This window comes from Hetaerina americana, unplaced genomic scaffold (genome assembly GCF_022747635.1).
Source record: "Hetaerina americana unplaced genomic scaffold, ioHetAmer1.1.p SCAF_7, whole genome shotgun sequence".
In the NCBI taxonomy this organism is placed as follows: Eukaryota; Metazoa; Arthropoda; class Insecta; order Odonata; family Calopterygidae; genus Hetaerina; species Hetaerina americana.
The window spans coordinates 50544974-50571407 of record NW_027287316.1 but is presented as its reverse complement, the minus strand read 5'-3'; the positions used below and the strand labels follow the sequence as shown (position 1 = coordinate 50571407).

The window sequence follows — 26434 nt, the reverse complement described above, 5'->3', positions numbered from 1 at the left end:
GGATAACGATCGGCATTCGCTTATCATCAGGTTTTCCAATATTGTAATTAATTATGCATGTAATAATCATGCCCTATATGACACTCGAAACTTGCAGTCGTCTATATCTGTATGATAATCTGGAGCTTGAAGGTATGGTTTGTGGTAGGTTGTGAGTCTACTCCAGGCATATCAGTACACGAAGGGTTTCGGTCACGTACTGTGCAGACTGTGAGCTATAAAAAACATCTGTCGTATTAGGTAATTAAACGTTACGCTTATCAAGTTGGTCAAGAAGAGGCTTTCACTGCCAAGATTTGATGCAAGCAAAAACAAAATTCGGGATCCCTAAAATATCTTCCTGGAAAAAGCAAGAATAAAATAAATATAAACTGGTGGATGGATGGATAAACTGGTTGATGGAATAAAAGGAATAAAATTCCGGTACCTTAGAAGAAAATAATTAGATGTTAGCATAGTTTTTTCCTGCAGCTACACAAAAATATATAGAATAATAAACCATAATTGGGGCACCAATTATCCCTGCGATGTCCAGTGATGCTATTTATCACCTAGTTGTTTTAGATTGCAGCATTTTCTTTCTCTGTTATTCTTCTCAGAATAAAGCGTCGTCTAATTTATATCTATTTGTAATTAATATCTGATTTCGTAGGCATAGTCTTGTTTTTCATAACAAATGGAGTTTTAAAAATGTGTTGTACTTCAGAAAACAGAATACCTCATTTACTTACGCTATTCATCATACATTGTCATTCATGTACTAACATGAGTAAGTATAAGTTATCTTCGATTTTGTAGTGCTCCCCATCCTAAGTACTTCAACATTTTCGTCACGATACCCTGTTCGTCGTTATTTATTTTCAAAAAAATGTCGCTGCCCCCCACTGCATCCGGTTAAATTCCTTTATTAAGCCTACCTAATGAGGAATCCCAGATAATAGCCACATACTCGAAGTGAGAACTAACAATCCTCCTTAACTCTCTCATATCATATAAATTACAGATTCAGGTGTGAGCTGGTGGAACTACTCCATAATAACAGAGACGAAAACTTGAAAATGATGTAGTACATCGAAACTAGTTGAAAATAAAATCTTTATTTAGTGGAAAATTGCAAGAGTTTTGTCGTCTCTGTTATTCTCTCGTATAATTTCTCCAATACTTTCTTGATAAAACCATATTTTCGGTTCCCTTTGTCTTGGACTGCACAGTTTCTATATTTCTTCTAGCTTCTTTGAGTCTCTCTAGGTCTAGCCAACTCATTCCTATGAGTTAGCTGGCACGGCCCTTACCAAATTAAGTTAACTCGAGCCGTTCTTCAGAAGGTTGATATGCACCGATAGAGCCAACTCTATTAAGCCCTATATTTTGCAAAATTCACATATTCAAATTATGGGTTATCAGTTCCTTTCCCTCGCCTTTTAAATAGACGAAAGCGTTTAGTTGCTCTTTAGTTAACTTATGTTTGAAATAAATTGCACTTAGCAAAGAACGAACAAACGTTACGTAAAGTTTTTATTTTCCTTATATTATTATCCGTGACCGTCTATGTTTTATACGTTTTATGCCGGAATATTATCCAATATCCTAATCGTGACCCCTTATATCATTTTTCTAATACAAATGGTTTGAACTCCGTCTCCCTGCCACTTTATAATTGTAAATCTTGGCTTATAGCTTGAGTAAATAGGGACCCTGGCTTAATTTCATACGGAGAAATGTGCCTCCAATGACAGCATGTGCTTAGGCGTTCAATTACAATGCTCCACTCATAAAGCATGTTGCTATCATTGGACGAGTAGTTCTGGTTATCAATTTTCGATAAGGTTCATATGGCTTCTGCGTCCCCAGTCCGATTCGTCCACCGAGGGTCAAACAACACGTCCCATATACACGAGCAAATTAATATCGCTCGGCTATATTTCCTCGGTCGCCGTATCATTCGTTATTTTTTTACCCCGTATCGTTTTGCGACTTATTTCATTCTTGATGGATTGTCCTCCCTCCTTGTGCAATCACTTTCCAAAGTATTTTCCTTAATTCCCCTCTCGACTTGTTTTTTCAAATATTTTTCTCCCGTCTGAAACTTGTTACGTTAAGTCTTGATTGTTTTTACTTAGTAGGTGATTTGTAATGAATTTCTTTACATTTTTTCTATCACACTCATAATGTCCTAGCTTTCTTAAGAGATACCTTCCCGAAAGAAATGCTTCAAAACCGTTCTTTGAAATGGTGGAAGTTTCATGTACACTGTATATTGAGGGACCGTGGAACGGCGTTTTCATGACCATGAATATCCACATTAGAGGCTGAATTTATTCTTGCGTGAAGTTAGGTTGTGTTTAAAGCTTTTCCATTATACAATTAAACAACAATTAAAGTAATATTGCTCAATTAATGGTGATAAATCCTGATATTCCCAATCCTAATCCCAAAAATCCTGATATTAAAAGTACAGATCTTTTATCCATTCACGTGGTCATGCACCACGTGAATGGATAAAAGTCCGTAAGTTTAAATTAGGATTATTCAAGGGAAATAATACAGGCATTCATTGCTCAAATCCGGCAGTATATTAAGTTTATGATAAGAATTTTTTTGGAAGCGTTTCAAGGAGGACTTCCAGTAAACGTGAATAAAAAACCTAATGTCTGGTAGTAGGAGGAGATAGAAAAATATTCTAAGTCAAAAGGTCACCGGTCATTCTACTTCTAATCCAATACTTCCAGATACACATGGCGCCCCCGCGATCCGCCGAAATGGCACGTGGAAGGGGGACGACCAGACACCCTTCGTGCAATATCCGTTGCTTACATTACGAATATTATACCGCAATGAACTAATTTACTAAGAATACAAATATGGAAACCCATTAAATAGGTCGGGTTCGCATGTTCAATTAGCAGATAGCCTTCTAATCATGCAGGAAGGACAATTCACAAATATATTGTACGAGGGTGGTCCAAAAAGTAGCCTCCGTTTGCGTGTAGCGAACGAAGTAATGTGGGGAGCCGAATGTTTGCTGTATTGATACATATACCAGGTCAGTACTCCTCGATCTGCAGTGATTGGAAGGCCGTGCCGTTTGTCGTTTGTTTACGGTTGCGAGTCAAAATGAACAATGCAATTGGAAATCCCGCCAAATCTAAAATCCATATTGTGATAAGGTTTGCACTGGCAATAAACTTCAAAGCTACTGACATTCATCGGGAAATTTATGCTCTCTACGGATCAAATGTGATGAGTGACAAGAGTTGTGCGTCAGTGTTGTCGTTCGTTTGAGAGTGAACAAAAATGTCCACGTTGATGACGGAATTGGCCGCCCATCGTTAGCGAACGATAAACTTCACCAGAAATTTGACGAAAAGTTCATGAAAACCGGTGTTTTACGGTATCTGAAATATTTAGAAAGTTGTCCACAGATTTCTACGACTCTGTTGCATGGAAACACGACTGAAAAGTTAGGCTGCTACATGCTTTGTGCTCGTCTCGACGAGGAACTTTAAGATACCGTCATCGGTTGGCTGCGATCTCAGGCGGCAGAATTTTATGCTGAAGGAAGTTGAAAACCTGTTCAGAGATATGACGAATGTTTAAATCTCTCTGGCGAATATGTATAAAAACAGTAGAGATACGTAGTTTTTAGATGAAAATGATAAATTTTCTGTATCTATTTCAGTGTATTTTTTATAGCATAACGGAGGTTATATTTTGGACAACCCTCGCATCTAAAATTTGATTTACACGACACCCAACCATCGGGCCCTAGGGGTTTTCCAAGTATAAGCCAGTTAAAACCTTCACTGCATGCAACCCTTCTTTGGGACTTCTGTGCATGGTAATTAATTTTAAAATTTTACCTCCATTCCAACCGTTGACATGAGCTCACATCATTTTACAATCACCTCTTACCCATTCCAATGTACTGTTACGGTATATACATCAAGATATCTCTTCAACGAGGGAGGTCCAGAAAGTAACTTACGTTTCGGCCTAGCGTGGTGGTAGGTAAGGCCAGAGCCACCATTTTGGTGTCTAAACGTCCCTACATCCAGTACGCATCCTACTGTGGCAGCGTGTAGCCCGTGGTTCTTCTACTTTGCCCACAGCGAGCTGTTAAAATGTACGCTGAAATAGAAAATTCCAAGAATGGTGAATTGCGATCTATGATTAGGTTTTTACTAGCATCAAAGCACCAATAAAAACCTCGTATTAAAGGCAAAATGTTGAGTAAGAATCTCACTCGCTGTTGTGTGATCACCTAGCCACGAATCCATGCCTATCATAATACATGTATAATGGAGTGAATGCATCAAATAAGTCTCAAAGTTACTGACTAAATTGAGAATAATTCGGCAGTTAATAAAAACACTATTAGGTCTTTGCCATAGAATCCTTCGTTCCTACGATACCCACCTTCTAACCGTTTCAAGTTTCTCTGATTGCTGAGCTATTGTACGACGTTTTTAAATAGATTCACTATGACCAAGGATCCATTCTTGTTTAAAAGCACTCCATCTCGGTCAAAGTACTTGTCACCGGTCCAACAATTAGGATCCATAAATGCTATGCCTTGTTTTACACAATTTCAGTATTCATTCATTTATTTTGTCAACTCTCTTATTATTTATATCCCCTCTATGAATAATCCCACTGATTACAACTTTGTCGTACAGGTACCTGCAATTAGCCAAATCCTAAGCAAAACAAATTATATAGTCGTCCGGCTTATGTTGACATATGTAATTAAAAGGAAGAACGTCTGATGAATAGCTAATGAACACCTAACTAACTTAATGAAATGCAAAATTGAAAATAAATTTGTAAAAATGTATTTTTCAATGCATATATTGGAACACCTCTTGATTAACTCATTCGGAAGGTCATGAAATAACCAAAGTTGTCTACGAAATATCTTGAACTACTTAATCTATGTAGTATTATCAGTAGATATTCTATGAAACACGAGAATAAAATGTCAGCTTCAAAAATGACTTCAAGTCTTTGGCTTCTACTTGAATCACCACAATCCTTTCTTCATCTTTGCTTACAATATTAGTTGTTTTTCTGTCTAATCGTTCCAATCGTATCTCAGGAAAACGTGCGCGCCCACATTGCCACTTTCGCCATAGTCGCCGGCGAGCCTTAACATGGAATCTCCTATGATTTTCACTCTGGGTGACTCTGGCTTTGCAAGAGTTGTCATCTCCCTCGATCTTTTGCCCTCCCTCTTCAGAATCTCACTACCCCCCCCCCCTGTTGTCTCGCCTTCCTTCGTCCAATCCTCCTATCTCCCTTCTTCTTTGGCTGCTCTCTCCATCGGATGCTTACCTGTATTTCTCCCCTAAATCCAACATCTCCTGCGTACCCTGAGTTCTTTTCCCTCCTTCCTGGAATTTCCAGGATACCTCTCTTCACACCTTTGGCCAAAGTGAAGATCAAGATCGACTTGTAGATCCACCCGCAGCCTCATCTCTGCCAATGCTGCTTCCAGCTCCCGGTTTTCAGCAGTAAGATACGAAATTGTAATCCGACCCATATCCAACTCTACCTGAACCTTTTCAATGATCCCTTCGTCCTCTTTTACATTTCTTCACCTGGTTGGTTCCCCAATACCCCCCGCCACGCATCCTTGCCAGATAATCTTCCGATCCTGCGATCGAACCAAGGGACTCTTTGAGTGCATAGATTTCAAGGTCTTTGTAATTTTATTTGTGATAATTCAATCTTTCTCATGATTTCACTTGCATTGAAGATCATAATCTCTAATGGAGATAATTATCGTTTGATTAAAAAAATGCATGTTCATTGATAGAGAATTTATAACAAGAATAGAGACGGCACACACACTGATATGTTATCAATGCAGCCATTGTCATTCATTTCAAGGAAGCCCCGCTTGTGTCGGACTTAAATTTTTTCTTCTGAAAATTTTCGTCGCTACGCCACGCAAAGTATATACATATATCTTTGTAGTGGACAGAGTATCAATTAGTTACAGGTACATCGTCTGAAGTTCAAGTCTCTACGATAAGTAAAATGTGCGGAAAATGCTTCGATTTATCTTAAAAAATCCATCGGATTGATAAATATGGAATAATGGCTATTCGCAGTATCTCCAAAGTTTAATATTAAACTCAAACACAGTGGGAATGTGAGGGGTAAAATGATCACTAGGGTAGTCATTCAGCTTTATTTTTAGTATGTAAGCTATTGAATGCTAACGCACTTCTTTTTAAAAAATATGCCGAACAAGAATGAAACTTTTGACACGAATATTGCGGCGTTGGTACCTCAACTTCATAACTGCGTTCTACTATTGACCGAAGGGTCATAGGTTCAAATCCCGGTTGATTTCTTTCGACAACTCTCGCATTAAATCCAAGCGGTATAATTTGCTGAGAACTATAACTTCATTGGTAACCAAGTGAAACACGGGGGAAGAACCCCAAAACCTTAAGTGTGTTTTTTACAGCTTTTTTAAGGCTTAGTTGATGTGAGTTTTCCTCTCGCCTATCAAACCAACTTTTTGGTTGATGGCTGTGGATTGTTTGACACCAACATCGCTTCATTGATTGAAAACTTGTAAATGTTGGAACATGTATTAAGACAACTTTGATCAATAGTCATTGGTGTTGATGAGATCAAAAAGAATGTCCTTATCGAAGTAACCGGAAATACTTACTCGTAAAAGTATTCCCCTTCTCCGGTCACATCCTATACTCACTGTTTTCTCGTATTGTAAAATGTCGTCGTTATTCGTAAGTATCAAAATTTTTGTAGATGTTGTCTTCGTCGAAAAAACAAACAATGATCACACTCTCTCGCGGTTTCCAAACCTTAATTTTTTTATTCACATTAGTGTAATTGTATTGCGTTCGATAAACCTGGACACAATATAATAATGCAATTTTTGTTTTCTATGAATTTCAAATAACATATTTAAAATTCATATATATTAATAGCCCAGAATCCGCAGAAACCCTGCAGTCAGTGAAAGCGGATTGCACATGATTTTTTGCTCCAACGTGTTTGTCGAATATGTCGCCGGCTATTCCTCCTCCACCCATGTTAATGTTACGGAATATTTGAATCCTTAGTTTCTTCAAATCCAGCGAGGGGGAATTTTTACTATGCACGACTGAGAGGATTCAAATTTATTCGGGTTCGAAATAAACTTTTATCATTCCTCTGCTGAATGAAGTACTTAAACCTTCGGATAATTGGTCCAAGTTTGAGCTTTGTGTGCACTAATGTCCCTCGCCACGTAACAGGAGCGAATTAAGCAGCCCTAATGACGTGGACTTTGGTCTCGAGCTGTGTTGATTATCGGCATTCAAAAAGAAACGAGTGAAAAATCAGCGAATGCTCATAAATTATCTTCTGGTTTGGTTTGTGTTCTTTGATTGAGTCTACAGGTTGCTTGACTTTGTGTAAACTACGGAAGACTAGATTTACTATTTCCACCCGAGTTTTTATTTTTGACAACTATTTTTTCATCACAGGGCATCATTATCTTGGGGACGAAACCATAGTCGTCAAAAATAAATATTCTAGTGGAATCAGCAAAGTTATTCTTCCTTCATTTACCGCTAGTATAAAAGCCTTCCACCAAGTAACGCCTGAGACAGTGTCTTACATGTATATTGCGTGAACATTCTCCCAAGACGATTTTCAAGAGTCATGTTGTCTCTTCACAAATTCTGACCTATCGTTTCATATTTGAGACGAGATCAGAAAGACTCAACTCTTGCGGTAACGTTGATTTGAAGAAGTATTAAGGCTTTTTAAACCGTGTGAGCTAAGAAATGGGTTTGCTGTATCTCGGGTTCAAATCAAATGCTACAGACGCCCACGAAAAAGGCGGATGTGTGTGATTTTTTGGGTATATGAATTACCTGCAAAAGCGTAGGTGGTACATACGATATATTTTCGCACACTTTTAGGGATTATCTCCAGGTGTGACCGTCCTTTCTTAAGCTACCAAACCGTTCGGATTAAGACTGTGATTTGGTTTGAACAAACTAAGTACCACTTCTTGAAAATTGTCATAATTGAAATTTCTCTTCTTGGCTTCACATACGAGGGTCATCCGGAAAGTAGTACCCGTTCGTGCCGCATGAAGTGCTGACGACGCGAGTAGCCGCTGGACGAGGTCAGATAGCTTCAGTGGCTTGTCTGCCTTCTCTGAGCCAAGTTGCGTGACGCTAGCATTGCCTGTGTTGTTTCTGTGATTGTTTACAATGTTTAAAAAAATTGAGAACGCCGCCAGTTGTGAAGTGAGGGCAGTGATTAAATTCCTCAATGCAAGAAACGTTCGCCCATGTGATATTCATCGCCAATTAAAGGAGGTGTATGGAGACAATGTAATGGACGAGTCGTCTGTTCGGCGGTGGTGTCGCAACTTCAACATGGGGAGGGGGAACACACACGACGATGAGCGTTCGGAGAGACCGTCTGTCATTACAGACCAACTGGTTAGCTCATTTGACGAATTCGTGAGGAACGATCGGCGCGTAACAATTGATGACATCTGTGAGCATTTTCCCAATGTTTCTCGAACAATTGTTCATGAAATTGTTAAACACCATCTGCATTATGCAAAAATTTGTGCAAGATGGGTCCCTCGCGTATCTCAATGAGCTGGCGGCGAAGGACTATGCAGCAGGAATACAGAAACTTGTCACACGTTATGACAAATGCCTTAATTTGCTTGGAGATTATGTTGAGAAGTAGTTAAAAGTATCCTCTTTCAAATAAAATTTTTTATGTTTGTTGATATTTACTTTTGTGTCTTTATTTCACGAACGGGTACTACTTTCCGGATGACCCTCGTATTTTTAATCGCGAACCAACTAAAATGAAGTTGTGATTAAATCATGCAGCATCATAAAATGTGTGATTTCGAAAAGAACACGAATAACTTAACAAAACCTGTCTCAACTAGATTCCTCCGGCCGCGCGTGTGACACGATACAGCTGGTGAATACAATACTCATTCAAACCGGGTTATACTAAATACGGGGTGCGGCAACATAACTTCCTTTTTTAAAGGGGTTTTGCTTTTGAAAAAAGGAAGTTATGTTGCCGCACCCTGTACAATATCTTAGTTTATAAATATCTTCATGTATATTTTATTTTGGAAACCTCGTTGAGGATTTTAATGAAATAGGATGGATATACCCTTTTTGGGTGCGAAAAAATAATTGAGTTAAGTTACAATTTTGGAAAAACCACTTGTAGGACTAGCATTCACTGAAAGAATCCTTACGTTTTGTGTCAATGGAATACATATAGGAATAGCAATGTTCTTTACTCTTCTAAGAAGCATTTCCAAAGGTCATAAATAATAATGATTATTAAAAAGGAGTGACTATGTCAATACTCTTCGGTCAATGAGAAGTTTTATCATAAGTTAATTAAAATAAAAGCTTCTTCCAAAGACTAATGCAAATAAAAAAAACCGAATGTTCAGTTTTATAAACCGACCATTCGACTTTTTTATGTTGATTCTTGATACATCTATGATTCGTCTGAAATTATTACTCTATTATGTTTTGACATATATTTGAACTCTATGGAAATAGCCCAACAAAATTCATTCATTGGTCGTTCAATCCTGAGATTGGTTGACTATAGCTCCCTCCATCCTATCCTATATGATTCTTATCACAACAAAATATAAAATGATTAATGCTTAGTAAATTTAACAGTAATTCCCAATTTACCGAGGAGATCTCAGTCTTCTAAGTAAATTATTATAACATGACAAAGAATTTTTAAAATGCAAGCATACATTTTACACATTAGAGACTCAACAAAATTTTGGAAAAATACAAAAAAGAATCAGAGACCTACCGCGCTAAATCATGTGGTCCACAGTCCTATACTCGGTGACGACTTCGAGGATGATTATTACCATTTCAACTAAAGTGAATGATAAATCATTTTTAAGCCTTTTATTCACATTTTACAATGGTTCTATGAATTAAAACATAGCATTTGGACATTTATATTTCTCTTGCATATACTGAAGAATTACTCGAAAGTAATTTTGTCTTATCTTAGGAATTATGCATTTGATTTGGTATTGATTAGGCTTTAAAGGTAAAAAGACGGTGGAAGTTATTGCTCAGCTGTTAGCTGGTATTAGATTGCTGACAAGGTGGCGAATTTCATCACTTATTTGACTTGAGCTCGGAATAGTGAGGGATCGTGACTTCATAGAAGGGTTCCCCTCCTTCCTGGACAATGATGACGCCGTTTTGGCCTTCGCGAACAAGATGGATGAAGGCCTTGGCAACGAAATCAACGCTGTAAAGAAAGATCATTTATTAGATATGGAAACAGAACGCAAGAATTCAGTCGAATCCTCTTGAATCCCCGAGTTTGGATAAGATCGAACAACTAAGAAAAGAATACAATGTGAACCGTTAAACTTTTAACATTGGATTTAAGGAAGAGAAAAGGTAGTGTTTTCTATGAATTATATTTCTGTATGATGCAGCGGCGTATGTAAGTCAATTGAAACAGAGGAAAAGAGTATTGAAGCTTAGGGATGTGAAGGCAAACGCTGCAGATCAGTTGAAAAGATAGGGTAGGAAATGAAGACTTTTTGGAAACGATCACGGAAATGAGAACATTTAAACAATTAGGGGTAGAAAAGTAAACTGGATAGGCTATTTGTTACGAGGAGACGGTTTGTCAAAGAACTTTAGTAATGGTATGAGCAGAAAGGGGGAGAAGAGAATCAAGATGTTGGGTAACATGAGAATATACTGAAGTCATATAAGAATCGCAGAGAAAAGACGACAGTTTGTGTATTGAATGAATTTTTTTTACTGAAAAAGCTAAATTAGCTGATGACTCATTATGATGATGGATAAAGCCCCATGTAAACTCGTGAATTAATTCGTACTTTAGTCCGTTCGGAGGTCGACTTTATATGCCGTATCGCTCAGGGTAACAGAGGTTTCATGGTACCTGTTTGAATCCGGGCACGGGGAATGTTGATTCGAGTGCCACAAAAAGTCCAAACGAGATGAAAAGAAAGGAAGTTGGAACGTGGCGTGCCACAAAATACGCGGAGAGGAAGTGGAACCAGGTGCGGATCCAAGAAGAGGTAACTATTTTGGTTTTAATAAATTTCAAACTAAGTCAAAGTTAATTTTGCATTCAAAACTTAGCTGGAACACCCACTGTACCTTGAGCATGAATATTATCTTCTCTCGAGGGTATCATATAGAAAGAGAAATTAATCGTGAGCTACGAGAAGTATTCAGAACTGTGAAGCGGAAAGCGGAGGATGGAATTGCCGAAGGCATCCTGGAGGAGATTGATACGTACACCTGGAGAGATACGCCATGACGATGAATCCAGAACTGACAGATTCAAACATTCGTCCTTACCTCGCATTATTCGCATTTGAAACGAAATCAAAATAAAGGTGGACAGATCAAGGTCCGCGAGCATAATAACCATTGCCACCTGCCATTCCTTTAACAGATAATTCATATTTGCTCTCAACTTCATCGCCAATGGCCAGTGACAATAACCCTACCACACACCTCCGTGGCGGTTTGCAGTATATAATGTATGGGTAACTGTACATCTAACTGGTACCATAAAAGCCACCGTTGGGATGTGTGTCAGGGGATGACTCCACACCAGACACGATAATTCAACATAAAAGGGTAACAGTGGTCATCCTAGCGAAGCCTCCCCCCAATGTGGGAGCCTAACCGTACGCCTGGGCGACATTTGGAGAGGTGCGAGGGTTGTTTCGTGTTCTCCTGTTCCCCCCGTCCTCCCTTTCCTCAATCCTCTCCCCAATCGGCTTCCCCATGTGGCCAAATCAGCGGATCCGGGACATGCGAGGGGAGTAATTGTGCCCCACTTAACGAAACAGGGTGAATTATGGCTTGCAAGAGGGTGGGGGTCTTGTTCGGGCACCCTTTGTCCACCGTCCAGGCGAAATGAAGAGCTAAACTAGCGGGGATGAGTGGCGGAAGTCCCATCGGCACCATTAACGAGGGAGTTTCTCAGCCCGCTTCGCTAAATCGTCTTTTGGTTTCGAGTAAGATGCAGGCGTTTGGAGATGCCCACCGTGTCAAATGGGTCTACTGTAAGGATGTAAAGCTGTACGATCACTCAGCGAACCGCGGAAAATAGTCATTATCTACATCTACGTACACAATACCCATAATGTTACATTCACATGGCCGGTGCCCCCTAACAACCCTCCGCCACCGACAGGACTCGAATCCAGGCTCTCGAAAATATCATTTTTTGTGTCTACGTAGATGAGATGGGAATGTAGTACTGAAGACACCGACCGTGTACATCGTAACCCCCTCCCGTGAAAATATCACGATGACTCCTGAACTTTATTACGAAATTTCAGACGAGATTCTACTTTAACGTGGTTTCCTGAAAGTCACACCAGGGTGTATTACAGGCTGTGATTCCACACCACGCATGCAAGTTTACTTTATATCGTATCTACTAATTAAAATTCCACATATTTCACATGTTGGAGGCTATGTTCACTACAGCTACATACGCTTCAATATCTAAGTACTTCTCGTAGAGAAGTACTTAGATATGGAAGAACATCCGAGACGAGCTGCTAGTAACAAGAAGAGCAATGAAATAAGGATTAGATTAAGCGATCAAAACATTATTTCGTAGAGTATTTAGAATTTAAACATGATATTTTTCCTCCTAACGATGCCGTTTGCAGTCATCATCACTATTTGTTCGCGGGAAAAAATGGCATCTTAAATCCATCGGTCCTACGCTTCCACTCTCGAATCTTGAAAACGGGATAGCCGAGACCGCCAACTTCATGATCTCTCCTACCGTAGTACGATGGGGATGCATTTTTACCGTCGTCGCTGAAGAGACCAACTTTCAATTTATGCAAGAGATTTAGTTAAATTGTAGTATAAAAATAAATCCTTAGATTAAAGATAAATCCTAATTTCTTGCTAGCTTTTTGCATTTTCTCCGTATCTGCTTCAACCAAGAGAGGTCGAGAATAAGTGTAAATTCTTAGCATTTAATGGAATCTACACTTGCTATTTAAATACCGTAAATGCAGTAGGAATGCAAGAGATTAATAATCTTATTAAAAAAATTCGAAGATACAGGTACCTGTATCTCTCTGTTCCAAAACCATGTCACTATCTAAACTTCGGAATATATGTCGAGTTCAGCTCTTTTGTTTGTAATACTAAGACGATTTAGCATCATAATAATCATCCTCTCGACCTGTACTTGTTCTCCAGGTGTGCTGAGACGGTTTTCGTTTCAATTACTTTCTTTACTTAAAAGTCTTAAGAAACTTTCCTTATTATTCATTTACCCAGAAGAAGACCTGCGCTCTGGTACTACCAGTTAACCTAAACTATCGTCGTGCGTTCGTGTATCGTCCGATATAATGAAATCGAGAACGATTGACATGCTCCCAAGACACGATGTAAGGACCGCCAGCAAGTCAATGAAATCCCGTCAAATATCGCGACAAAAACTTCCCAGTATGCTATTCTGTTCGGATCCAAACCATGCTACCACGGTCAACCAGCGTGACTATAACAATGACAATGTATTCAAATGATTAAATCCGAATAATCTCTCTTGAGTCCAGGCCGACCCAACGAACCGTTTGAAGAGTACGAGCGTTAGCCATCGCTCATGAGCCATCTTGCGTAAATGCTGGAGCAAAACTCTGGAAACACAATAGCTTCCCTCGATTTATTAATGTGCTAGAAACAGACTTGAGATACAGCGCAGGGTATCTAAGAGCGGAGGCAATTATTACAAGTGAACGCGAGCCAAGACCCATCCCCTCCCCTACTTGACGGATCGTGCTTCCCTTCCTATGAGTCATCCGGATCATTTGTAACCCGTTCCCTCTAGTTTATGAATGCACGAAGGAGTTTACGAAGGCGAAATATTTTCCTTCGAGTGAGAGAGGGAGATGGAGCTGGTGCGCAGCTCAGATGACAGCAGCCAGCGTGACCGCTTAGAAAAAGCAATCGTCACATTATGAATTGAAAGGCCGTGGCTGGTAGAGAGTAATAATCATTCGAATCCATCACTAGTAAGGAGGTATTAATCGTAGTGCCGAATGGGGTTAATGGGCGAGTTTTCAGTGATAGGTGAAGGAAAATTGACAGCAAGACCGATTGCTGTAAGGGAGAATTTTTCCCTCGCACATTTCGAGACCACAGCAGTAGAACTCAAATTGCGAAATATCAATCAATAAATGTTCTTATGCCTGGTAGCCTAACACCCCCTGCCATATGCCCTCGAATGCTTGGGATATACGAATGAGAGGACCTGGGGGAAAACCAGGAAATTCAGCAACACAGGGAGAAATTTCAATGAGATGTCCATTACAACAACAAAAGCGAAAAGGATAATTTCGAGAGCTACGACGATTTGGTAAACCTACTTCCGGGAGAGCTCTGCAGCCAGATTTTTTATGTAACTTAGTCATTCAAACTGACTTTCTTCTTTCATCGACATTTCTTTGCAGCTTGGGGCTCAAGGCAGATTCCAGTCGCGCTCTTGAGGGGACAGGTGAGAGATATCCTGGCGTGAGTTAAGTAAGTGCCTTTCAAAGGCCTCGGAAGAGTTGGCGCGGGAACCAGTTTGTTTCCCCGGTTTGTTTGCGGAAGTCAATTTTAACGACCGACTTCCTTCGCCTCGGAGGCCCTCGACTTAAAAGCGTGTACACGAATAGCGACTCTTTGTCCGCAGCGGGGGCACAAAAGCGACCGGTGTCATTTGTTTTGATTCCCATTCACGACGCGCGCCATCTCCACCGCTGGCTTGGGAATCTCTCGACCCTCCCACTCCCCCTTCTCATTCCTTCGATCAGCCCTCGAGCAGGGGGGAGGGAGGGGAGGAGGACGAGAGGGATCCGAACCCCCTAATCAAACACCATGTTCCTTCATACTATACACTTGCCGTGCCTACATCATCCCGCCCATTCTAATCCCATATCGAGCGTGTTTGTGTATGTATGCATACGTATTAATATATTATATATGTACATATATAAATGTATATATATGCATATATATACATACAGTTATGCATATATATATACATGTATACATATATTACATATATATACATCAATTGAAAAAGAAATGACACAGGTGTGACGTACACAAAAAAGAAAGAAACTCCTACGAGAATTAAAATTTTCGTTGATACAGCCACCTTCTTGAGCTCCTTTCTTATGTGTTTGTATTAAACACACACACATAAATATATATATATATATATATATATGTATGTGTGTATATATATGTATATATGTATATGAGTATGTGTGTGTGTGTGTATATATAATATATTTATGTTGTGTGTTTAATACAAACACATAAGAAAGAAGCTGGAGAAGGTGGCTATGTCAACGAAAATTTTAATTCTCGTATGTATATATTTATATATATTTATTGATCTTATTATTATACTTATGGGATAATCAGTTCTGGATCAGAAAGGGAAAAGGCACACGTGATGCCATAGCAGTAATGAATTTACTGATAGAAAGGAGCATATAACACTACCAGGATGTATTTCTTTGTTTTTTTAGATTTAGAGAAGGCGTTCGATGAAGTAAATTAGGGAGAATTAATTAATACACTGCAGAAAATAGGAGTAGATTGGAGGAATGAGCGACTTGTCCGCAACCTGTACATGTCTCAAACTGCTCGGTGGCGGATGAGATGGGTAGTGTTGGGCAGGGTGTCCATTATTATCCGTGCTTTTTAACGTGTGCGTGGAGGAAATAGGTAAAAGAGGCATGGGAATAACTGAGGATGGGAATGAAATTCAGTGGACAATTCATAAAATCAGTCAAGTTTGCGAAATATTAAGTTTTATTTAGCCAGTCATCCTGGTGACTTTTTTACGACAGTAAGTAGAGCTAAAGTATTACTTAATGTCATAAATTATTTCATTTTTGTCCTCGCTAGCAAAACGGTTTGTTAATGGGTTTGTTTTGATAAATTCCAGCGCAACAGTGAGGATTAACACTCAAAAATCACTCTGTCCTACAGGAATGTACCATGCTCCCTGGCAACTTCATGTTGATCTATGTATCTGACCATGTTCAAAATTTAATTCTAGATAATGTTAAATTACCTTCCTTAATACCCTCAATCCTTCAGAAGGCTTCAGAAGAGCTTATTAAATCAAATAAGTTTTGAAATAAACAGTTAAAATAAAATGTATGTTGTCATTTGTTGTCCTCAAACACATTTAGTTACTACGGTGAGACATAAGCTCATTTTTAACGAAAAAATGCGACCGGGAGAAAAACACTCACACTTTGAGTCACTTTGCAACCTTTCCCCTATAAAATTTTTTTATGAAATTCTAAATGGAATTTGTTTTCTTATTAAATGTTTCGACATTGTGCCTATAGCTTCATGTCTTAGTAGTTAGGTTTTTCCTCTCGTAACATCAGGCAAATAAAGTGTAGCACTAGTATTCATATATTTTTAAAATAAAGATATATTATAAAGTTACTCTCGCATGCCCTTATATAATAAATATATTAATTCAAGGAAAAATGTTGTGCTTTCCCGGCGTATCTGTTGAGTTAAGTCCTCTCGAGTCTTCCACCGGGTTAGTGTCGCCATGGACTCACGAACCCGGTGGAAGACCAGAGAGGATTTCACTCAAGGTATATTCATTTATTTTAAAATATGAGTGATTCGCATTGGACTCGTTGAATAATTTAATCAATTTATATCACTCGAGAATAGTTATAAATCATTTTGTATTCGTTAGAGTGCGAGATAATATTATCTCACAGTCACACTTTTTTACGTGGTATCTGTCTAAGTTTAACGCGTCCTGACAGTGGTCATAACTAATGTTTTCTAGGGAAAGCTTTTTATGAAATGCGAACATCCCCATTTTTACGTTCTCTCGCAAAAGGAACGATAGTGTCAAAAGGAAGACGGACGTCTACGTGATTAGACTATCGTGTACGTGCAGGCCGACGGCGGTGCAATGAGGGCCGTGGCGCTGACTGAGCTCTCCCAAATGATCCATGTTTTTTTTTAATCAACTCCTCCGCCTTCTCCCTCCTTTAACCACACCCCTACTACCACCCAGACTCTCTCTCTCTCTCTCTCTTTGGTGACCTTCATCGCCAACAGACTCCGTCTGTCCACCAATTCCGCTCAATTGGGGAGAATTGGAAATGAGTGGGGGAGGCGGAGGGCGCGAGCGATGAGACGGAAAATATAAAGTGCTTCCCCGGCCGGAAAGCGGCGTGACGGAACCACGTGCTGGTCCCTGCATTTCGTCCTCTCCTCCAGCTCAGGGGGCGTGCTCGCCTCGTGGAAAGTGCTCTTTTTAATGGTTCGATTCCCTAAGTAAAACGAGTCGAGAAGGCCTCAGATAATAAAGGTTTTGAGGGAGTTATGCGAGATGCAAGGAAGATGATTGTTGTGACGGGGGTTGGGATGATGTGGTGGCTAATGCAATCACTTCCCACCCTGAGGTCCCTGGTTCGAATACCGGTGTTAAGTACCTTCATTGGTATCCCGATCTATGATTTCGGTGTTATGTGGAGAGCATTTCAAGTGAAGCACGCGGTCTATCTGTGGGGACGATAAACCATGGACCCCTTGGCGCCTTTCGTTAAGAGTAGGCTAATGAAAACGCCGAGTTTCTCTGCACCCTTCCTCCATTCCCTGGACATACTACCCCTGCCGAATCACCCACCTGATTCTAATGGCGCAAATGACCTTAACTGTCAGTCGACTCCCATTATACTGACTACTATGATTGGTTTAACCAGCCGGGAAGAACAACTTATTGTATACAAGTAAAATATTGTCTTTTAATGGCATTTGAATAAATGTGGTCGCTGGTCTTTTGGCTGTATCCGAGTATCACAACTAATTGAATAAGAAGTCTTGAGTTGGCACGTTTGCTTAAGAAAATTTAACCAAATGAAGAACTTTGTCTTAAATTTGTAACAAAGGGTATAGTTTTCCGCCCACCGTTCCGCCTTCCATTTTAGTTTAATTTCATTTCATTAGTTGGCGAGAGCGCCAGGGTACCGTTTAATAGTGGTTTGAGTCCATCGTAAAACTACCAGTGAACGTTGGGTTTATAATTATTCTGTTTCGTATGATTAAACACGTCCTTCCGTTAGAAGTTGAAACGGAATACTCTCTGTATGTAACAGTCTTCGATCAGGATGGTATTGAAAAAATCCTACCAATCACGTCGAGAGTGGTGCCTCAACGTGAACATCTTCTAATTAGTCTAACGCTTTAATCCACCCTAAATTTTACTTCGAAATATTTTATGCAGCCATCTTAGCTTACTTCGTATTGATGTGAATGTAAGTAATATGGAATCTGGATATGGACCTAGTGATAGGGCCTTTTTAATATTCGATCAAATCGGAGCTTATCCTCAAAGAGCGCTCAAGGATGATCGAAACATTAGTCCCATCGTCGTATAACTCAGAATATTGCTATGCTCTTGGTTTCACGAGCGTGATAATAACTTAATACCGACCTCGAATTTCCACTTGGGTTAGGGTATGTGCGTTCAAGATTTCATGTGATATTTTTCACTATCGACACGAAATTTGTATGGTTGGCCATTCACTTGGACGGGGAATACACGAGTACCCTCTTCGATGTGGCCACATTTTGAGGGCCTTACGAGATAACCCACATGTCGGTGTATGCACGATGCTGACGATCTGCTGCGATAAAGGTGCTGAAATGATAAGAGGAACGGATGAGGGAGGATTTAGACATGTTTACCTTTCGTTCTGGACCGTATTTCGTTTCATTTGTGTACATAAACCTCTGAACAACGATTTCACTCCCGAACGATGGATTTCCCAGACTTGCCGGATATCAAAATTCGTTTGACCAGTGTCGTCCCCATAATTCGCGTGGTATCTATTTGGAAAGATTCGGAATTATTCAGGTCTCTTAGGGAAATGGGAAAGGAGAATTGGAATAAATAAAAGAACCTCCAATATTTAATCATTCAATTCCAAATCAAAGGCCCCCTTTAGTAGGATTGATTAGCTTTCGTGATCGCCTTTTTTGACTGATTAATCGATAAATTCAAATCAATTGTTTATATTTTGAGCATTAATCGTGCTGACCGTTTGGTATAAAATTTGTGCATAGGTTTTACCTTTCATAAATTAAAATTTTCCTTTCGTAATTTGTTCTTGGCAGTGTCTAAACTGACAGGGATTGGCACATATGGCTCGTATTTAACTAACTACTTAAGGTGCTTTTCTCAAAACAATATTTTTAAAAGACGAATTCATCGTAATCGTCCCATAGTGATTAATCCTGACCTCCTGCTTTTCCTGAAATTTTACTTCGGGGTGGTCAGTGAAAATGTGTTTAGGGTATTGGGAAGCTCTGATGACAATTGTTTGGGAAACCGTGCGTTAATAAGATTTGCGTCAGTTATATTTCACGATTACATCTTTCATCCGTTCATACAACTGATGAATCCTCTTGTGTTATCAGTCGAAAGTCGTTTTTTATGTCATAACATCATGTTTATGAACTGAACTGAAAAATTGAACATGGTGTGTGCGTGTGAGGGAAGAAGACCACTGTCAGAAACTAAAGAAATATTGTATTTGAAAAATCGCCAAATATCATATGATTGTATCGAAAATAATTTTATGTTATATCGCTTTTGACTTTCAATTAAATTTCTTTTAAATTAAAAAAGTAAAAATCAGTTGACATAAGTTTAAAAAAGTTCGGGAAATATATCGAATTGTCACAAAATAACCATGTCACATCTCAACTCCGAAGCGTGGTAGAATTTGAAAACCAGGCATCCACGAGTAAACAGCAGAGCGTCTCTTGGAGTTATGATACAACTGTCTGAATGAACATAACCTAGAATTCCATGGATCGGAGTGGAGAAACGTATGGGAAGGGGTATTCAAAATTTTATTGTACCAGCGTATTAAAAAATTGATGAAGTTGTTACACTCATTTCTGGTAAGGAATTCAAAAAGAGAAATTCGTTTTTGCCTGACAACTGTCATTACTTCCCCAAAACGGAGAGTTCCGGATCTGAGAACAATGGTTGGCGTTCCATCGCGCCGAGAAAAGCACGCCAGTTCTTGTAAATTATCGTAATTTTCGATGCTTCTTAGCTTATGCAAGTCAAAAGCAAAGTTGTTATTGTACACGTAGCTACTCTTCCTCAATCGTCCCATTGGGTTCTCATGTTTCTAACATGTAGTCCGACAAAATGTCGATCAAGACCGATACGTGATATCCGATCGGTGCTCTTGATAACCCTATTCAATCACTCCCCTCCTCAAACCCTTATAACCCCCAATTAATCACTCGGTCGAGTGACGCCGGTTCAATTAATCCTCGCGGTGGGCGACGATGGCAACAATCGGGGCTGTCCCCGTCCGATTCGGAATAATATGTATTTGCGGAACTCTTTTCTTATGTCGTTTTGCTTACGGTTGTTTGGGTAGGGCGTTCAGCTCGCTGCTGCAGTGGTCTCCCATATTGGTGGACATCTGTCTGCCTCCCGCTCCCGAGATAAGATCCGTGTCAGTCACTCCGGGGCAGATGGTGACCACTCGAACTCCCGTGGCGTTGTAATGGAATGGTTCCTGCAAAAAGGCGCGCGGACAAATATACAAACATATTGAAGGAAAAAAGTGACAGTGTTGTTATTGACATGTGAATTGAGATAATGAAATGAAAAGAGAAAATAAATGAGATGGGAAATTTTCCCTTATCTTTCCCTCCACAAACAAACCTCGCCAAAGCCGTCTCGGTTGCTCCGCTTTCGGTATGATTACAAATACCAACAGGAAGCACATCTGAAGCACATAATAAGGATTACATATCTGAAGCACAAAAATCTTGCGACAATGAGCGCTCGCTCTCCGAAGACAAAGGGTTAAATTTTGAATACTGCTCCCGATTTCTTTGTTCTAATATTGTGTTTTTTAGCCATACATCAGCGTGATGTTGGCTTTTTTAAGATTTGACAAATTCACATATCTTTGTTTTCGTAGGTGAAGTGACCCTAAATTAAATGTACCAGCCTAATGCTCTTGATCATTGAAATCTTCGTCTGACAAGAATCACATGAACGAAATTTTTTGACTGTCATACAGCAAATTGCTTCCGGCTTTACTTGTTGGAGTTTTTCCATCCGAAGTAATAGAGGATTTAAAAAGCATGGTAATTCCACGCACAAAAAATCAATTTAGACGACCTAGGTTTTACGGTCGTGGATTTTCATCTGGTGATGCTGCAAGGCAGCGAAAATTTCTGTCGCAAATTGCAAAGAAATTCGAATTTTTCCGTAATTTGTTGCTGATGACTTCCCGTTTCCTTTTCAAATTAAACCTCATCACTCGGAAGTACTTTCATGCCGCGGTCATAGATTTTCATTTTTCGCATATTTTGCAAATGTAACCACCGTATCGTAGTTGTTGTAACGCATTATTTTTTGCGCTAATGTGTTTCTTTAGAAAAGGATTAAAGCTGAAGTAGCCCTCTGGTTGTTCTCCTGATACTCTAGAACTGTACTGCAAGCATTATTTAAGTCCAAATACCAAATTTTATTGCTAATCAAGTTTTTTGACTTTGCCTCTCCGTCCAGTAATGACATTTAACCAACCGCCACTATTAAGTTGGGTTCAAAGTTATTTCGTTCAGTCTATAAATTTCCGAGTTGTCTGCCAAGATGTCTTACAATAAGTCAGAAATGTTTACCATCTTTACCTGCATGGTGCATAGTATTTTATAAAATGAATACATTAAATTTTGGAGCAATATTGCGAAATTGAAAATATTTACAAAATAATGCGATACGTCTTACAAATGTTTCAAACGTATTCAAAAAGAGCAGAAACTTATATATATATATATATATATATATATATATATATACTATACTAGTATATACTAGTATATATATATACTAGTATATATATATATACATATGATCGAACCCCGAGCCATGGGGTCAAGGATAGTAATAGATAGACGACACTCCACCCACATCCCCAAAATTTATGAACATGAATGCTTTATTGCATTCAGTAGTACATTGTGTGAGCCCGAGGCTCGTACTTATTAGCCCTTGTATAGTTCACGGTAATCTGAACGTAAGAGGGCACCATTTAGATGCAAAAATATAAGAGATGTAACTAAAATCATTGAAAATAATGCAGGAAAAACTAAATGTGACTGTAGGAAAATGACTCAGCCTCGCCAATATAAAGGAAAATTCAACACGAAAATTTAATTAGGCACTGAAGTAATGTAAAGTTACAAATCCATCAAAGGAGCAGTCAATGTTTTCAAGTAGAAAGTCATTGTTTCTTTTATGTGAAAGATGATTCCCGTTTCGTGTTTGATTTTCCATCATAGTGTGTCTCATTCAGAACGATGCGGTGCTCTCTGAGAAGTTTTTCTAGAAGGGAGAAAAATTATCAAGGTGTTCCGCACTTTAAAATTCGATCAGAGAAAAACCAAGTTTCCCCACGTAGATCTCTCTAGCTCAGGGAACAGATAACCTATTGATATACCTGTAAATCCCCGCGCAAATGATCAGATAAACTCACAAAAGGATTAAATATTATATTTCCACGCGTGTATTGTTAGGTGCATATTTTTAATATCGGCTGTACGCTTATGTATGTTTTATAATAGCAGAAGTACTCACGGCATAAGATCGGCTGAGGCCGATGACCGCGTGCTTAGTGGCTGCGTATACAGGGCAGCCGGCGAATTGTCTCAGTCCCAGGATGGACGCAATGTTGACCACCAGACCTCCGTTCCCTCCTTGGTTCTTCCCCATGTACTGCATGGCGAGGATTGTCCCGCGGCAAACGGCGGTCTTCAAGAGGATCATAAGGAGTGAAAAAAGTTAGCGTGGGAGGAATTATTATCTGGAGAGAAAAATAAGATAATGAGAACAAACAGCAACTCAAATTAATATTAGCAACATACAATGAGTAGTTTAATTCCACGATATTAATTGGCCATGAATCCAATGGTACGTTTGCATTCAAAGGATGAGTTGTTGATTCAGTTGTAGAAGTTTATATGCTGTGCACTGTGACCACAACTAAACTTTGAATATTAAACATAAAAGTGTCTCAAATCACCCAAAAAATACTAAACATAATTATGACCGCTGGAAAAGGAGGGAGGAAGAGTGTGTCATCGTTATTTAAATCCAGGAAAGGCTGGGTCTTGTCGTCAAAACTGGAAATTAATTCTCTCTTTGACCCTTCTTGAATGATGTATCTTTATACTTTTACCAAGCACTTAACCCTCAGAGATGTTGTAGTTAAATCATTGTTCCTTGTCAGGTGTCCAAGAGTTTTCTATTTCCTGTTGTCTTTAAAAAACATTTTTTCATCCACCTTTATAGATTTTATTGTTTACAGTAGCCCAACAGGTTACATTAGGTTTATGACGGGCTCAAGCACTATACACTACTGAAAATCTACGCCCTGATTAAAAAGACACCAAATATTTTTAAGCACGTACTGCACGTGACAACAAGTCATTCTTTAGCTTTTCACACTTTCTAACTTTCTTAATTTGTATCCGATTGTTTCCAGCTCAACTTCGTTGTAGTTCATGTTCATTAAATGAAGAACACAATGTATTTTTCCACTGTTCTTTATTTTGGCACTGCTAGTTTTACACTTAGGTGTTGCTACAACGCTTAGGCGTCATCATTAGGTATTTCCTTAATTTCATTCAAAATGATTATCCTTTTCCTCCTTCTATTTACTTTTATCTCATCATTCTCCGCTATTTCGACATTCAACTGCCTCTTTGTATCTTATGTATCGACTTAAGAGTCATATTTTAGAAAGATAGTGTCTTTATAATTAATAGTAATCGATCGACCAATTTAGTTTTTTAGGGATCTAGAACTCATGCACAGCTTAACCTTTCTAAGCCCCACCTAACACGATACTATACAAATGCTCCAATGCCGGTATTGCATTATACTTCTGTTCAACTCTGCATTCTCTCTGTCTCCCTAGATTCCATTCATAATCTATGGCCTTCTATCTCACTCTAATTCGTTTCCCAAGAATTCTCCCCATCAGATTCTTCAGCATCCCGTTGCCTCCTCATACGCTCCACATCTATTTTTCCAACCTTCTTTGAACTTCTTATATTGATTTTTTTCTCCTCCCCTATCATGCTTAGAACTTTCTTGTTTTATTTTCCTTCCCGTCAATTTTACTTTTTTCATCTTCATCCGTACCCTTGTAAGTTGCGATAAGCCCCCAATTCTGCGCTCATTGCCCCAAAATCACCCATTTATAATGTTTATCTTAATCTTTCAACTTTGCGAGAATACAATTACCAATTATTTCTTTTTGATTATTATCCCAAACCTATCTTACTGACTCTGTAATGCGTTCGGTGACAATTACCATCGATTGACTCACTAGTTAGCTGAAGCTTGATCATTCACCAATCTGACTTGATCTGTTCCCCACCATCTTTTATTTCTTTGTCCTCCAACCTTTCCCTTTCCTATCATTTCCTCTGTATACAAGAAAGGGTTGAATATACCATTGTAACCCCAACGATTTCAGATGCATCATGTTTATCATGTTAACGCAACTATTTAAATATACCACGAATATACGCCGGAAGAAAATGAAATCCCTATGAAAGCAATAGGTTAGGGAGAGAAGTTAATGGTCCTTGGGGAAACTTAGTTTGACTTTCAATTTGGTTCCACACCAGATGTTATGCAGTCAGCAGAGATGATGAGAAATCACCTTTGCGAATACGTTTGATTGCTCGTTTGTTTGTTTAGAATATAATTATTATGTCAACTGAAAGACAAATACTCTACCCCCAAGGGTCCCTTCCCAAGTATCACTTTCCAAGAATTAGGCCTCATTACTTAAAACGTCAAGGACGGTGATTAAGATGTTAGGGATATCTAGCTGATCATGTCTTTGCCTTTCATCACCATTGCCTTACTCTATCTATGCTCTCCGCTTGGAAGTTACAGGAAGGTAGCAAGGTTTTCACAATTTACTGTGTTAATGTTTAGTTTAATCTCCGAGTCCATACTTGTTTCTGAAACGTATAATTAATTTCGCCGTCTTCCTCAACCCCAAGTTCCTCTGTGAAATATTCGTGGCTGGGAGCGAATTTGTTTTACTTCACAAAAAGTTAATATTTATTAAGTAAATGTGTAACTAATAATTTATATAAATGTATTGATTGCTGTTCTCTCCCGAAAGTTTTACACAATTTTTACTTTGCACACTATTGTAAATTATAGCAAGTTTTACGTTTCAATATAATTTTTAATATTAATGCGCATTAACTTTTTCATGCAAATTGGCTCCCCTGTATTGTTGCTAGTTGTCCAGCTGAATTGCATGCCATGTCTACATTATCTTAATAAATTGGGCAAAACTATGAAAAAAATGGGATAAACAATTTACCAATTCCTCCCTGTGATACTCATCGTTCGAGTTGTTCGACGTCAGAGATTCGGTGTTCGGTGTATCCTGCAGTATCTGCACCCATACAAACACTCAAACGATTTTGATTTGCATTGCAAATTTCCTCGCATGCGATACAATGTACGTAACTCTTGCTACGCGCTCCTTTATGTAAGCCCTTCGACGGTGGAATACATTTTAATGTCGATTTATCGGGAAGTAGGGGCGGGTTTTTTAGTTTCTCAATTGACGAAGAAAGACAAATGGAAAACGTGGATACTTCATTTCCTCGTCGAAAATGTGCATTTTCAACTGAGACTACTGCAAAAATATTTAGGGGTATCCATTTTTTCCATAAATATCGTCATATTCAATAAAGAGGATAGGTATTAGATAAATGAGCCTGAAATGACGCCTATTAATCGATAGGATTCGATTTAGTTTGAAATATATTTTTTTGTTAACTAATGGTATAAAATGCATTGAAATTACCTCATAAATCTCCTGATTTCATGAATGATTTCCTCTAAGACTTATTTTTCTCTAAGAACCAGCAATGGGGAAAACATTCGACTAGAATTAGAGCAAGTTATTATTTTTTAGCTCGTTTGAATGAATGCGAGGCCAGCGGGCATTTTAATTCACCTTGAGGGACTTACTGCGTCGTCGTAGCTCTTCCCTTTCTATCTTCATACGTATCACTCACCACATTAATTGCGATTTCCTTCTCCCATAAGCCGTCGTTCATCACTCCTGCGTTGTTGACCACGATGTCGAGACCCTTGAACTTGTCCACGGTTTGCTTGAAGGCTCCTGTGGCATAACGAATAGGGTATGATTACTTACGAGGGACATCTCATCTTAATCCAACCCCTCGTGACGACTAAGCGTTAACGATCGGTTTCCTCA

General features: G+C 39.0%; 1 protein-coding gene across 1 annotated transcript in view; it reads right to left on the bottom strand.

Annotated features, from left to right (window-relative positions):
- Window positions 1-9944: 9944 nt before the first annotated feature.
- LOC139696955 (15-hydroxyprostaglandin dehydrogenase [NAD(+)]-like) overlaps window positions 9945-26434 on the bottom strand; it is a 26396-nt gene continuing 9906 nt past the window's right edge. Inside the window, exons 3-6 of the mRNA XM_071595860.1 lie at window positions 26232-26338; window positions 22750-22923; window positions 20523-20677; window positions 9945-10314 (exon numbers count right to left, since the gene is read on the bottom strand). Of these exons, the coding sequence (XP_071451961.1) occupies window positions 10179-10314; window positions 20523-20677; window positions 22750-22923; window positions 26232-26338 (572 nt within the window). The 3' untranslated portion in view covers window positions 9945-10178. The remainder of the gene's footprint in view (window positions 10315-20522; window positions 20678-22749; window positions 22924-26231; window positions 26339-26434) is intronic.